Source organism: Diabrotica virgifera, chromosome 7, assembly GCF_917563875.1.
Source record: "Diabrotica virgifera virgifera chromosome 7, PGI_DIABVI_V3a".
NCBI classification, from domain to species: domain Eukaryota; kingdom Metazoa; phylum Arthropoda; class Insecta; order Coleoptera; family Chrysomelidae; genus Diabrotica; species Diabrotica virgifera.
In genome coordinates, this window is record NC_065449.1 from 27,683,361 (window position 1) to 27,700,390 (window position 17,030).

The following is a 17,030-nucleotide window of genomic DNA, read 5'->3' on the forward strand; positions in this document are numbered from 1 at the left end:
CGCGTCCAAACCAAATTTGCGGTTCGCGAACAGCTCGCGAGCTGTTCGCGAACTATTGCGAGCTGCTCGCTAACTAACCGAACAAGACGTCTACACCAAAAATTAGAGTGGTTCGCGAACAGTTCTATAGAACAGTACGCTGCGGTTCGCATTGGTTGCATTGCTTTGATATCCTCACCCATTTTAAAACAAGGCTGTTATATGGATACTATAATTATTTTCTTTTTGTATTCTGCATTCCTGGGATCCCATAAATTGAAATATTTACGGTATTCCTCTATTAATGTAATAATTTCGTCTTCGGACCATTCCATTTTCGATAAACAGTAATTAACTATGACTTAATTAACTATATTATTTATTATACTACTTACTATTAACTATTAATTAACTATTTACTATTAATTAACTGTATTAAGTATTAAATATTAACTTATTAATGTATTAGTAAACAACAATAAAAAAGCAGCAAGCCACGTTGAAATAATTTAACATCAAACTAAAGTAAATAAATACGAACATAACCCCTTTTACTAACTGGTTGTTCGCGAACAAACCCTTTGATGTTACCGCTATCCAAGCGAACTTTGAGCGAACAGCGAACTGTTCGCGAACCCATTACGAACTGTCGTCCACACAGCTGTTCGCGAACAGCTCGCGAACTTGGTTTGTACGCGGCTTAGTGTTCATTGTGGATAATAATGAAAAATTTTAATTTTAAATAAAGTACAAACAAGTTAGACAACTCTATTCGCTCTGAGCGTTAACAAAGTGTCAAAGCAAAATCGACCGACCTGTTCATGGTGGCGGGTTTTTGAAATTTTATCAGGACGCTTTGTGTATGTTTAAGGTCCGGTCTTTTCACCTCCGAATAAATATTTATCAGGAAGTTTATCCGGCAGATTACATGTAAATCTGTCAAATAAACCTCCGGATAACTTTTATTCGGAGGTGAAAAGACCGGGCGTAAATGAGACATTTAAAAAAAAATTATTTATTTATAGTATCTGGCCTCTTGTGACTAATCGGTCGTTTCCTGATGGGATTACAGTAGTTTATTACAATATTATTACTTTAATTTTTTCTATTTGACTAATTAACAATAGCCCTAATCTACTACTAATTATGAAAACTACAAATTGTAAACAATTCTAATTAACAATTCTAATGAATAGTGAACTATTATAATACATATATGCCACCGATAATAAACAGGCCCTTTTCGCGATTCAAGTTTATATAGGCAACACAAATTACACGCCGCTAATATTCGGGTCAGGATCTAGAATCGAGAGTGACAAAAGCGTCATTTTGACATTTGTGGTGACTACCGAGTACTACCGACACCGACTACCGACAGAAAACAAAAAATTTTTTGTTGTTGAATGTTCCTAGTTCCTGCTTTGTACTGTGACTGTTTGCGTTTGTGACCACCATCAACATCAAATTCAATTCGCGGTTTCTTTTAGGTGTAAGGCCTAAAGTGTTTCTTTTCCAAGTTTCTAAAATCTATACATAACGTCTTCCTCAACTATGCCTCCAAAATTAAAATTCTCCGAAGGAGAAAAAGTGTTGTGTTTTCACGGCCCTTTAATTTACGAAGCGAAATGTTTAAAATCGACCATTACCAAAGAAAAACAAGTCAAATATTTCATACATTACGCCGGCTGGAACAAAAAGTAACCAGGTTGTTCTTAAAAAAATTATTTTTTTAATAATAAATGAATTTTAGTTGGGATGAATGGGTTCCTGAGAGCAGAGTATTAAAATACAATGAAGCCAATGTAGCTAGACAGAAAGAAGTTCAGAAAGCACACTCTGCACAACAAGGTAAGAAAAAGGTTACCAAGAAGAATGCTGTTGCCAAAAGTGAAGCATCGAAAGACAGTGATTCTAGAGCAAGTACTCCAGTAGCTGAAGTTGCTAAAGGTAAGTAGTACACAGTGTTTGTACTGTGCTGGTCCTGACAAAATACCTCCTATAGTTTTGAAGAAACGCAGCTTTATTTTGGCCAGACCATTGTGGAAAATTTTTAATTCTTCTTTGTATACTGGTTACTTTCCTGATCCATGGAAATTAAGTTTTTTAACGCCAATACATAAAGCTGGTAGTAGATATGACATTACAAATTATAGACCGATTTCTATATTAAGTACCATTCCTAAGTTATTTGAAAGCTTAGTGTCCGACTGCCTCTCGGTATGTTTCAAATTGTTTCCAGTAGATGAGCAATATGGTTTTCAGAAACACAAATCATCGGAATTAAATATTCTTTGCTATTTAGATGCGTTGTCAAGTGCTTTGGAGGGTGGGTATCAAATTGATTCTATTTATACAGACTTCTCCAAGGCATTTGAAAGGGTAAATCATAACATCCTATTGTCTAAATTAGAAGCTGCTGGATTAGATGGGAAACTGCTTGAATGGCTGGAAAGCTACCTAATAGGAAGGCGCCAAGCAGTAAGGATCCATGATTGTCTATCTCAGGATGTAGTTGTCAGTTCTGGGGTCCCTCAGGGTTCACATCTGGGTCCGCTATTATTTATTATATTTATAAATGATATTGCAGATTTAAACTGTGATAAGCTTTTGTTTGCGGATGATTTAAAAATCTTTTCGAAAATATCTAGTCCTGACGATTCTGAAAATCTGCAATTTCAATTAAATAAAATACAGAATTGGTGTAAAGAAAATGAAATGGAGCTAAATGTCAAAAAGTGTCATAAAATTAGTTTTTATCAAGGTAGAACATATATTCCGTTTGAATATAAACTTGATAACACACCACTAGATTGTGTTAACACAATAAGAGATCTTCAAATACTGTTTGACAAATCGCTAAAATTCTCAGATCATATTGATTCTATTATTTCAAAGACTACAGATGCTTGGCTTCATGAAACGAAACTGCTATGATTTTAAAAGTCCCAATACCCTAAAATTGTTATACTGTTCTCTTGTTAGACCTTACTTGGAATACTGTTGTAGTATTTGGTCACCTTACTATAATGTTTACGCAGAAAAAATTGAAAAGGTCCAAAACAAATTCCTTAGGTTTTTGGGATTTAAAATTAGAGCTATTACTGGGAGTAACAGTTTTTACAGTTATGACGAAATTAGAGCATTTATAAATATCAATACCCTGGAAGAACGTCGTTATCACCATGATTTGAAAATTCTATATAGTTTGTTAAATGGTACAGCAAATAGTCATTATTTATTGAAGGTTGGTTTTAAAGTTCCTTCATACAGTACTCGAACTGCAGTCGAAACCACTTTTCATGTACCATTTCATCGATGTAATTATGGCCTCAATGAACCTATAACTAGAATGTTACGTCTAGCAAATCAAAATACCGAGAGGATTAATTTTAGTTCCACACCCAACCAATTTATACGCGACTTACAACAAATTAATATTGCCTCTTAATTGTTTTGTTATGTCCACCTTTACCAGTCTGTTTCTAATTTGTTCTGTATGTAATTTATATTATTTATGTTAACTATTTTAACTATTATATTTTATGTGTTATATAATATATGACTTAGATTTAGTATACTAAATTGTTCCAAAATTTGTAAACAATTGTAACTGTATTGGACTTGTCCCGTGGATATAAAAAAACAAAACAAAAACTTAAGCCATCCTCGTATACCTTACTGTGTCAAGGTAAATGGAGAATTCAGACGTCTCCATGCCTTTCAGTCAGTAGCTAGTCTCTGCCTATTTCCACCCAATATTACTTTTTGTGCAAGCGTCTCCAATATCTGCCTTCTATGTTCTTGCTGGTTCATACCTGCCTCTTTGAAGTTTTTTTCGGATGCTGCTTTCCATACCCTCTTTACAGTTCTACCTTCACTTATTCTCACCATAATGTCCGAACCATGAACTGATTAGTTTCAAGTCTGTCTAAGGTCATTCTGATACCATACCTTTCACATGTTTCTTCCTTTCTTGTGATCAAGTCTGTTCACCTTAGTTATTTATTTATTTATTTCGACGGTAGAACCATTTACAAACGAATACAAAAAAAATAAAAATAGTAAAAGTAAAAATCATGTACAAAAAACATCAAAAATCAACGAATAAAAGACAATTAAACAATAAAATTTGTAAAATAACACAGTATATCCAATTACAGAAGATGAAAAATATCACATATTTAAATCATTAAACTCCCAAGCTGCCTTTTGAAGACATTAATGCTTGGACAGAATGGATCAAGTAGCATATCATTGCATAAGCTGAGCATTCTCGACAAGGGAAAATGACGATCATACTCAGTCCTATGAAAAGGAATATAAAAGAGTGCAGTGTGTCGAGTTCTATGTATTGTGTTTAAGTACACATTATCCAATAACGAGGGACAATTAATAGCATTGTTTAGAATTTTAAATAGAAACAACATATCTGCTCTCAACCTGCGGTTCTTCAGTGTAGCAACATTAAATTGAGACATTATTCCAGAATAATCTATGAGGAAATTTTCAGTATTTCTTATATTAGTATGTGCTTTATAAGCTAAGGATCTTAGAAACTTCCGCTGAACGCTCTCCAATCCATCAATGTAAACTTGATGAAATGGAGACCAAACAACAGAGCAGTATTCAAGCCCTGAGCGCACTAGAGAGCAGTACAGTAATTTGAATACAGTAGGTGAGAGATCATGACTGTTGTGATAAATAAAACCAAGATTGTGAAATCCTGTTTCCTTAATTTTAAGATAATGGCTTCTAAATGTCAATGCACAATCCAATAATACACCCAAATCTTTAATCTCAGTAACTGAATCCAAGAGTACATCAATAAGAACATATCTATTAGATTATTTATACGACCAAATGAAATACAAGAACATTTAGTCGGATTTAGGCTTAAACCATTTTGTTTCGACCATAAACATATATTATTAACATCATCTTGCAGAAGATCTCTATCTGATATATCATGTATGTAACGAAATAACTTAAGATCATCAGCAAATAGTAGAAAGTGTGAGTTTTTGATAGCCTTAACAATGAACAAGTTAAAGAGCAAGGGACCACAATAAGACCCTTGTGGGACACCAGGACCAGAACAACAATGGAATTCTTTAGAAACATAATTGTTGATACGAACGTGTTGTGTACGTCCCATCAAAAAGCTTTTAATCCAATTAACAATGGGTTCACCAAAGCCAGACGCAAGAAAAGCTGTGAAAAGAATATATTAGTGTTTTTAGTAAATATATTTATTATAATTTTTGTGTCTTTGGATTGTCTTCCTCAGGAGTAAGATGAGTATTATTAAAACATTTTATTGTATATTTATTATACTTGTCTGTTTGTTACCGTGAATTGTCATTAGGTACGTCCGAACCGATACAGACACAGTCCTCGTAGCGTATTTGGTATAGCATTTGGCCAGAGATCGAGAGGTCTTGAGTTCGAGTCCGGAGCAATCCTATACTTTTTTTTTATTTTTTTGAAAGCGGTAAGCACAAAATTAGTTTGGTATTTAAAAAAATTAAAACAAACTGTTTAAAGTATATTTATTTTTAAGAAATCATATAATAGAAGTATAACTTCTTACGTGCGTACAAAGTACACACACATTCTTTTTTTAAACTATGGTACAATCATTTTATTTTTGAATTATACAGGGTGTCCAGAAACTCTACCGACAAACGAAGACAGGAGATTCCTCAGATAATTTTAAGACAATTTACTAGTCCGAAAATGCTTCCTAAAGGAGCTAGAGCTATTTGAAGATGGCGTCTGGTAATTAGTTTTTCTTAAATATCTCCAGAACGCTTCTATTTAGAAGAACGAAAATTGGTACACATATTTATCTTCCAGGAATAAATCGATTCCATTAATTGCAAATTTCTAGTACCGGTCATAGGCGTCCGTTTTGGGTAGAGCATCAGTTATTATCGCATAACTTTTTTGTTTTCAATTTTTAAGCACTTTTGAGTCTGGATTATTAAAATGTAAGGTATTGTAGTACTAAAAAGTACTCTTACTTTAAGTCGATAGGATACACAGTTTTCTAGAAAAATCGATTTGAAAATTTTTCATCGTTTGAATATCAAAAAAAATTTCAATAAAAAAACTATTTAGAAAAACGAAAATTGGTACATTTATTTATATTCCAGAGATGAATCGATTTTATTAATTGTGAATTTCTAGTACCGGTCATATGCGTCCGTTTTGGGTAGGTCAACGGTTATTTTATCGCATACCTTTTTTGTCTTTAATTTTTAAGAATTTTTGACACTAGATTATTAAATTATGAGGTATTCTAGTATTAAAAGTTACTCTTGCTTGAAGTTGGTAAAAAACACCGTTTTTTTTTAATTTTCAAAATTTTTTCAAATTCAGGAAACTAAAAATTTTCAAATCGATTTTTCTAGAAAACGGTGTGTTCTACCGACTTAAAGCAAGAGTACCTTTTAGTACTAGAATACCTTACAATTTAGTAATCCAGTATCAAAAGTGCTTAAAAGTTAAAGACAAAAAAGTTATGCGATAAAATAACCGTTACCCCACCCAAAACGGATGCCTATGACTGGTACTAGAAAGTCATCATGGATGGAATCGATTTATCCCTGGAAGATAAATATGCGTACCATTTTTAGTTTTTCTAACTAAAAGCGTTCTGGAGGTATTTAAGAAAAACTAATTACAAGACGCCATCTTCAAAGAGCCCTAGCTGCCTTAGGAAGCATTTTCGGACTAGGTGAACTTGGTTAAATTCTCTTAAAATTATCTGCTGAGGAATCTCCTGTCTTCGTTTGTCGGTAGAGTTTTTGGACACCCTGTATAGGCATATTAAGTACAATTTAAATAATATTCAAAAAGAATTCAAGGAAAAATATTGAAATATAAGCCAATTGTGGCAAAATTTGTACATACACCTCCAAAAATATGGATTTTGTGGTGGACATCAGAACTTATCAGTGGATTATGTGATACAAAAAATTCAAACAGATTTCATTAGCTTATGAGTTTCTTGGGTTTTTTTTTATTTGTAATGATTTTTTCTTTCATTTTTTATTCAGCAAACGTTTTTGTTTTTTGAAAAACTTTTTTCCAAAACTGAATTAAAACAGTCTAATTTTCAAAGTTAAATATGAACCGATTTTCAGAATGGGTCACCGGCGACCCCACGTTGTGGTGGTCTCAGTTACCCCAAGTTGTGGTTCCAGGGGTTAATACTATCTATGGTCTGAGCATTTTCTATTCATTTTGCTGCTTGTAATTAACTTACAAGCAAAATGACAACCAAAGAAATTAAAAGAGGATATATGACACTATAATAGTGAAAAGTATTACTCTATACAGCTGTGAGCGTGACTTATCAAAATGGCCCGGTCAAAACAGCCCCGTCAAAAAAGCCCCGTCAAAAAAAGCCCTGATACAAAATAGCCTCGACAAACGCCCGTAAACAAAATAGCCCCGTCAAAAAAGCCCTGATACAAAATAGCCTCGACAAACGCCTGTAAACAAAATAGCCCCGACAAAATAGATCGCACACAAAATAGGCTCGGTCAAGACAGCTCCGGCTAGCATCTAAACATTCCGTATATGTATTTGGAACCTAGGAGTTTTCTATTGGTTCGTTGCAGCACGCGGTCATATTTTAACCAATAGGCGGCGAGGTCCCAAACGCATATACGGAATGTTATTCGGTTCCAAATTCATATACGGAATGTTAAATATTCGTACACCGAAAAAGATAAGTTTTTATTAGAGTCTGTTAAAAGGAGATTAATTTTAAAATACTTGTTATTGTATTATTAAATAAAAATAAAACAATTATAGTATTTGGAATGTTATTTGGTGCGAAATTCATATAGGGTATGTTAAATATTCGTAGAACAAAAAGACGATTTTTATTAAAGCCAGTTAAAATGAGACTGGTTTTTAATAGTATATTATACAACGAGTATTTAATGATGGTCATTATGAAGCGGGTATAAGGGATACGAAACGAGCCGCCTAGCGGCGAGTTTCGTATAGAGTACGAGCTTCATAATGATAATTAAATGCAAGTTGTTTTCACGATTTTTTCTATGATCGTTCACAAAAAAAAATATATTCAACTTTATTAATTTTGTAACGCAAACAAAATTAAGTAGTTTGTCAGTCTGACAGTATGTTTACATATTGAGAACTGTCAAAGCGTATATATTTGACTCGCCATTGGTTACTGCGCGTGTGCCACCTTTATCGCGAATGTCATATCGCGATTCTATTGGTTAAAAATCTGTATCATATTGAAAATCTGTATCATAATGAAGTTCATTATGATACAGGTAGTGACATCATAATTGATATTTTATAGTATGAGAATAGAAAAATTATTGTTAATGTATTATTAAAGATCCATAAGGAAAAAGGTTTTCCTGTAGTTGGCTGTATACCATATAATACAAAAAACGAATAAAGTCCTTTATAAAAGGTCTATATTTAATATCCCTAAAAAGGGCTACATCACAGAACTAGTTTTCGATTGATTGACCAATCATCATCAGTGCTTTCCTAAAATGAATATAACCTTATAAAATGGTGCAAAGGTTTTAAAATTTTTACTACGGTTAAAAAAAGTTGTACGTTATACTCACGTGATTTTACATGCTAACCACCAAAATATTTGTAATTATGTAATATATGTAAATAAAATTTGTAATATTATATTTTGGTGGTTAGCATGGTAAGGACACATGAGTAGGTATAACCTACAACTTTTTTTAAACGTAGTCAAAATTTTAAAACCTTTGCATCATTTTATCAGGTTATATTCAGTTTAGGAAAGCACTGATGATGATTGGTCAATCAATCTAAAACTAGTTCTGTGATGTAGCCCTTTTTAGCCCCTTTAAATATAGACTTTTTATAAAGGACTTTATTCGTTTTTTTGTATTATATGGTATACAGCCAACTACAGGAAAACCTTTTTCCTTGTGGATCTTTAACAATACATTAACAATAATTTTTCTGTTATCATACTATAATATATCAATTATGATGTCACTACCTGTATCAAAATGAACTTCATTATGATACATATTTTCATTAGGATACAGATTTTTAACCAATAGAATCGCGATATGACATTCGCGATAAAGGTGGCACACGCACAGTAACCAATGGCGAATCAAATACATATTCTTTGACAGTTCTCAATATGTAAACAAACTGTCAGACTGACAAATAATTTCTTTGCGTTACAAAATTAATAAATTTGAATATATTTTTTTGTGAATGATCATAGAAAAAATCGTGAAAACAACTTGCATTTAATTATCATTATGAAGCTCGTACTCTATACGAAACTCGCCGCTAGGCGGCTCGTTTCGTATCCCTTATACTCGCTTCATAATGACCATCATTAAATGCTCGTTGCATACTCGTAATATACTATTAAAAACTAGGCTCATTTTAATTGGCTTTAATAAAAATCGTCTTTTTGTTCTACGAATATTTAACATACCTTATATGAATTTCGCAACAAATAACATTCCAAATACTATAATTGTTTTATTTTTTTATTTTTATTTAATAATACAGTAACAACTATTTTAAAATTAATCTCCTTTTAACAGACTCTAATAAAAACTTATCTTTTTCGGTGTACGAATATTTAACATTCCGTATATGAATTTGGAACCGAATAACATTCCGTATATGCGTTTGGGACCTCGCCGCCTATTGGTTAAAATATGACCGCGTGCTGCAACGAACCAATAGAAAACTCTTAGGTTCCAAATACATATACGGAATGTTTAGATGCCTCCGGCTAAAATAGCCCCGGCTAAGACAGTCCCGGCGAAAACACCCCCAATAAAAAGTTTTTCCTTTTAACGGAGTACCATTTATTTTAAATCGCTATTTTAATTGGGAAATAAGCCACAATTTAACTTAAAAAATTATTTTATTTACGTTTCGACTTCCACTTCGGACGTCGTTGTCAAAATACAAAATATTAATAAATGAAACAAAAATGTTGTTGCTTAGTAAAAAAATTCTTCTAAGAATTTAATTTAATCTGACTCATCATTCATATCGGCAAGTCAGACATACAGTATGGTGCAAATGAAAGGAATACATTAGTTATTTCGTAAACCCGCGACGTTAAGGAAAAATCCTGAAACAAGTCGATTTTTATTTTTAAATTACGATATTTTGGTATATATTATGTCATACTAGTGACGTCATCCACCTGGGCGTGATGACGTAATCGATGATTTTTTAAACGAGAATAGGGGTCGTGTGCTAGCTCATTTGAAAGGTTATTTAATTATCTATTCAGTAATATAAACATTTACATAATTGTAAAATATTATACGGGAAATAAATATTCTACCTTCGTCTGTGCTGCCATCTTGGGAACGTTTTCGCTGTCTACAGCTCATCAGCCAAGCCCTCAGAACAGACGAAGATGTAGAATATTTCCTCCGTATACCCGAGGCCGTAAGACAGCCATGCAGTCCTTATGGGACTAGCGCAATCTGAGTTAGTTAGAAGCAACCTACCTTGCTCGTTTCGGTACGAAACCGATCTGTGCCTCTACTTTGAGGCCACGAGATGTCACCTGGTATTTATTGAAAAATACCTACGGCGTCAAACAAGCAGGAAATAATCGCAACTTTCTACTTTTTAAAAAGTATGAAAATAATATGTAAAATATTATACGGGAAATAAATATTCTACCTTCGTCTGTGCTGCCATCTTGGGAACGTTTTCGCTGTCTACAGCTCATCAGCCAAGCTCTCAGAACAGACGAAGATGTAGAATATTTCCTCCGTATACCCGAGGCCGTAAGACAGCCATGCAGTCCTTATGGGACTAGCGCAATCTGAGTTAGTTAGAAGCAACCTACCTTGCTCGTTTCGGTACGAAACCGATCTGTGCCTCTACTTTGAGGCCACGAGATGTCACCTGGTATTTATTGAAAAATACCTACGGCGTCAAACAAGCAGGAAATAATCGCAACTTTCTACTTTTTAAAAAGTATGAAAATAATATGTAAAATATTATACGGGAAATAAATATTCTACCTTCGTCTGTGCTGCCATCTTGGGAACGTTTTCGCTGTCTACAGCTCATCAGCCAAGCTCTCAGAACAGACGAAGATGTAGAATATTTCCTCCGTATACCCGAGGCCGTAAGACAGCCATGCAGTCCTTATGGGACTAGCGCAATCTGAGTTAGTTAGAAGCAACCTACCTTGCTCGTTTCGGTACGAAACCGATCTGTGCAGATCCTACCAGATTCTACCAAGATGGCAGCACAGACGAAGGTAGAATATTTATTTCCCGTATAATATTTTACATATTATTTTCATACTTTTTAAAAAGTAGAAAGTTGCGATTATTTCCTGCTTGTTTGACGCCGTAGGTATTTTTCAATAAATACCAGGTGACATCTCGTGGCCTCAAAGTAGAGGCACAGATCGGTTTCGTACCGAAACGAGCAAGGTAGGTTGCTTCTAACTAACTCAGATTGCGCTAGTCCCATAAGGACTGCATGGCTGTCTTACGGTCTCGGGTATACGGAGGAAATATTCTACATCTTCGTCTGTTCTGAGAGCTTGGCTGATGAGCTGTAGACAGCGAAAACGTTCCCAAGATGGCAGCACAGACGAAGGTAGAATATTTATTTCCCGTATAATATTTTACATATTATTTTCATACTTTTTAAAAAGTAGAAAGTTGCGATTATTTCCTGCTTGTTTGACGCCGTAGGTATTTTTCAATAAATACCAGGTGACATCTCGTGGCCTCAAAGTAGAGGCACAGATCGGTTTCGTACCGAAACGAGCAAGGTAGGTTGCTTCTAACTAACTCAGATTGCGCTAGTCCCATAAGGACTGCATGGCTGTCTTACGGCCTCGGGTATACGGAGGAAATATTCTACATCTTCGTCTGTTCTGAGAGCTTGGCTGATGAGCTGTAGACAGCGAAAACGTTCCCAAGATGGCAGCACAGACGAAGGTAGAATATTTATTTCCCGTATAATATTTTACATATTATTTTCATACTTTTTAAAAAGTAGAAAGTTGCGATTATTTCCTGCTTGCTTGACGCCGTAGGTATTTTTCAATAAATACCAGGTGACATCTCGTGGCCTCAAAGTAGAGGCACAGATCGGTTTCGTACCGAAACGAGCAAGGTAGGTTGCTTCTAACTAACTCATTTACATAATTATTTATACAAGGTGTCCAAAAACTTATTTTTAACTTAAATTATTTGACAAAATAAAGAAGAATGTATGTAATTTATTTAATTCAAAATACATTTTACTGCAGTCAGAAATCAGACAAAAATGTTTATATCACAAATGAACATTGATTTTCGCTTAAATTAAATGCTCAAACTTCCAAGAGGCAGATGGCTGGCGGGAGCTGGCTTGAACATTGAATTTAATCGAAAAGTAGAACACATTTAATCGAAACAGAAAACAGGGTTCGAGTTCTCTGAAAAGACCATTTTTCTAATGTAGTTGATAAACACCTTCCTCTTTAAAATGGCGTTTGGTATTAGAAGTCCCTGTGATTTACAATTTCCAAAATATGATTTTTGAAATTTCGCCACTCACAGCGATTTTGGGATATTTTCCTTGTTACTTCGCAAACATTGTTCTGTAACTTTTTTCTACGCATTTCTAGGTATACGCAATGGTACATTTAGTAGAAAGAGATGTCAATTACCTTTAAAGTGTTCTATAGTAGAAGGCCGTATGGCTATATTTAAGCAAGATATGGTTTTTCAAAATTTTATACTTTTAATGATTTTTGATATATTTTACGATTATTTTTAAATTTCTCATTATAACTTTTTTTATTGTATATTTGGGTATATACATTGTGTAATAAAAAGGAAAGCTCATTTTCTTTACTTTAAAATGGTGTACTGTAAAACATTCTAGGACTATTTTTAAACAAGATATGCTTTTTCAAAGTGTGACATATACACATGCAATAGTTGGAACTGGAACCATATGGAAAACTTTTTTAGTATTCATTTTATGGAAAAAAGTTATTCTTTATAAAATGCTCTGCCTAGTGTGAAACCTAAAATGCAATCATTAGATATAAAATTTTATTAATAGTGTACGAGGTATGTTAAAAAATATGAATTTGCTCAGGAGTAAAGTACCTTTATATTTCACAATATCGAGTTATGAAATATAAATATATAAGTTATGAATAATAACAATAGAAGTTATGAAATTAAAAATTATAATATGCGATTACATTCTTCTAATTAAAAAAAAATTAAAAATTTTACAATTTTTTCAAATTACGGATACTCTTCGATATCCTACGGACATCTTGTTTAAAAATAGTCATAGATTTTTTGGAGTACACCATTTTAAAGTAAATATGCTGCTTTCTATTATACAGGGTGTCCCGAAAAGATTGGTCATAAATTATACCACAGATTCTGGGGTCAAAAATAGATTGACTGAACCTCACTTACCTATATACAATAGTGCACACAAAAAAAGTTACAGCCCTTTGAAGTTACAAAATGAAAATCGATTTTTTTTCATATATCGAAAACTCTTAGAGATTTTTTATTGAAAATGGACATGTGGCATCCTTATGGTAGCAACATCTTAAAAAAAAATTAAAGTGAAATTTGTGCACCCCATAAAATTTTTATGGGGGTTTTGTTCCCTTCAACCCCCCAAACTTCTGTGTACGTTCCAATTAAAATATTATTGTGGCGCCATTAGTTAAACACAATGTTTTTAAAACTTTTTTGTCTCTTAGTACTTTTTCGATAAGCCAGTGTTTATCAACATATTTTGAATATTTGTCGAATCCACCACATATTTGTATATGGTTAAGTACGATTCATAGACCTTTTAATAATCTTAAAAAAATTTATTTATAATTTACATTTTAGGTATATTTTGAAAAAAAAGCCGCATCTCGATAAAAGGTGACTTATCAAAAAAAGACTAAGAGGCAAAAAAGTTTTAAAAACACTGTGTTTGACTAATGATACCACAATAATAGTTTAAATGGAACGTACACAAACATTTGGGGGTTTTAAAGGAACAAAATCCTCATAAAATTTTTATGTAAATATATTAAAAAAGAAGCCGCATCTCGATAAAAACTGGCTTATCGAAAAAATACTAAGAGGCAAAAAGGTTTAAAAACGTTGTGTTTAACTAATAGTACCACAATAATGAATTAATTGGAACGTACACAAAAGTTTGGGGGGTTTAAGGGAACAAAACCCCCATACAATTTTTATGTGGTGGACAAATTTCACTATAATTTTGTTTTAAGAGGTTCCTGCTGTAAGAATGGTACATGTCCATTTTCAATAAAAAATCTCTAATATTTTTCGATATATTGAAAAAAATCGATTTTCATTTTGTAACTTCAAAGGGCTGTAACTTTTTTTATGAGCACATTTGTACTAAGGTAAGTTAGGTTCAATCGAACTATTTTTGACCCCAGAACGTGTGGTATAATTTATGACCAATCTTTTCAGGACACCCTGTATAATGTATATCCCTAAATGTACAAGAAAAAAAGTCATAATGAGAAATTTAAAAAATAATCATAAAAAATCATTAAAAGTATAATACTTTGAAAAAGCAGATCTTGCTTCTAAATAGTCAAGCAACCATATACGATAGACCATTTTAAAGGTAATTGACTCCTCTTTCTAATAAATGTACCATTGCATATACCTGGAAATGCGCAAAAAAAGTTACAGAACAATGTTTGCGAAATAACGGGGAAAATGGCCAAAAATGCTGTGAGCGGCGAATTTTGAAAAATCATATTTCGGAAAATATAATATATCCTAGAGACTTCTACTAAACGTCATTTTAAAGAGAAAGAATGTAAGTTATTGTTGCTGAAGCAATGTCTATAGTCTATACCTATATCCCCGTGGAAAAAAGTTATGGAAAAAAACAAAATTGCTTTCTTTCGTGTTTTTTTATTGCTTTTCTTTTGAATATATTTTTGTAAATAAAAATATTTTTGACTTTCAAATATAATATTTCGATAGTAAATTTAACCTGGAACAATTTTCCTGTAGACGTCTTTGTACCGGGTGCCCCAATAAGAATGGCTCTCGGCCATATCTCAGGAACGGTTTATAGTAGAGCTTTGAAATAAAAAATTTTATAACAAAAGTTGCCTCAGGAAAAGCCTGGAAATTATTTTCATAATTGTGGGTCCACCGCTAGAGGGCGTAATTGAATATCAAAAATAAAAAAATCTAAATTTTACAAAATTTTCCTAATGAAAGGGCACTGGAAATCCGATTATTGTATTCTTCATCAAATTCTGCGCATATTTGATTTAACAAGTTTAACTCTACCTTTGCAAATAAGAGGTGGGGGTGAGTGGGAACCTTGTTATGAAAAAATGGCTGTAAGTCCGGTTCTGCTAAATCAAATTTTGAAAACTGGGTCTTGTTGAAGACAGATCTTTTTCTTCAATGTAAGCGTGATAATTTTGAACCATCCTAATAAGTAATAAGCCAGCTGGGAGGCGTTATTTAATTTTTTTCAGAAATCTAGTTTTCTTTGGAAAATATTAAATACAAGTATGCATTTTTAATCATACTTTATAAAATTAGATTAAATTAGCAATAGAATAGCGAAAACCGCATGTCGATACCTTTTGTCTATCTCAAGATATCTCGAGAAACGTGTAAATTTTATACATAACTGTTACTATCACCGGTAAACTAAGTTAATGAAAAGTAGTGTGCTGTGGAAAAAAACAAAATAACATTTTCCAGATGTCAACGTATAAAAATATAATTAATTAAAACAACAATATAAAGAGAAACAATACTATTAAAATTAAATATAACACAGAACAAAAAGAACTATTTAGTGGCGACCTAAATATTCAAATTGTTGCCCATCATACACTACTCTAGAATACATTATCCAGAGAATACTAAACGCCATTCAAAGCATATCGAGAGCAGAAATTGAGACTGCTGTTCAATCTACTCTTGAAAGAGTAAATGTTTGCAACGAAAATGATGGGCAAAAATTTGGACGTTTATGTCATCAATAAATAGTTGTTTTTATTTCTTTGTAATAGGGCTTTTCAAAGCTTCTCATTTGTTTCGAGCCTCTGTCATATGCCGTATAATCCGTGTATAATATTAATATACGAGATATGAACGAGGCTCGAAACAAATGAGAAGCGTTAAAAAGACCTAATATACGTTGACAGCTGGAAAATGTTTCTTTGTTGTTTCCATAGCACACTACTTTTAATGAATTATTTCGTTTACCGGTGACAGTAACAGTTATGTTTTTAAATTTACACGTTTTGTAAGATATCTCGAGATAGAAAAAAGGTATTAACATGCGGTTTTCGCTATTCTGTTGCTAATTTTGTCTAATTTTGTAATATGGTATTAAAAATGCATGTTTGTATTTAATATTTTCCCAAGGAACACTAGATTTCTGAAAAAAATTAAATAACGCCTTCTAGCTGGCATATTACTCAGTAAGTTGGTTCGAAATCATAACTTTTACATTGACGAAAAAGATCTGTCTTCAACAAGACCAAGTTTGCAAAATTTGATTAAGCAGAACCGGACTCACAGCCAGTTATTCATAACAAGGTTCCCACTCACCCCCACCTCTTATTTTCAAAGGTAGACCTAAACTTGTCAAATCAAATATGCGTAGAATTTTATGAAGAATACGACGATCGGATTTTCAGTGCCCCTTCATTAGGAAAATTTTGTAAAATTTAGATTTTTTAATTTTTGATATTCAATTACGCCCTCTAGCGGTGGTCCCACAATTATGAAAATAATTTCCAGGCTTTTCCTGAGGCAACTTTTGTTATAAAAATTTTTATTTCAAAGCTCTACTATAAACGGTTCCTGAGATATGGCCGAGAGCCATTCTTATTGGGACACCCGGTACAAAAAGTGCGTAGCACTCGCCCTAATTCACCCTGTACCTAGGGACTAATTCACCCATTTCTCAAAAATTCACCCATTTAAATGGTAGCACTCCGCGGTTTTTTC

The 17,030-nt window shown here is 33.0% G+C and overlaps 1 protein-coding gene across 1 annotated transcript in view; it reads left to right on the forward strand.

Annotated features, from left to right (window-relative positions):
* The first annotated feature begins 1,332 nt into the window (after positions 1–1,332).
* Positions 1,333–17,030, forward strand: part of LOC114329335 (mortality factor 4-like protein 1) — a 43,725-nt gene continuing 28,027 nt past the window's right edge. The window contains exons 1-2 of the mRNA XM_050656301.1: positions 1,333–1,679; positions 1,733–1,929. Of these exons, the coding sequence (XP_050512258.1) occupies positions 1,534–1,679; positions 1,733–1,929 (343 nt within the window). The 5' untranslated portion in view covers positions 1,333–1,533. The remainder of the gene's footprint in view (positions 1,680–1,732; positions 1,930–17,030) is intronic.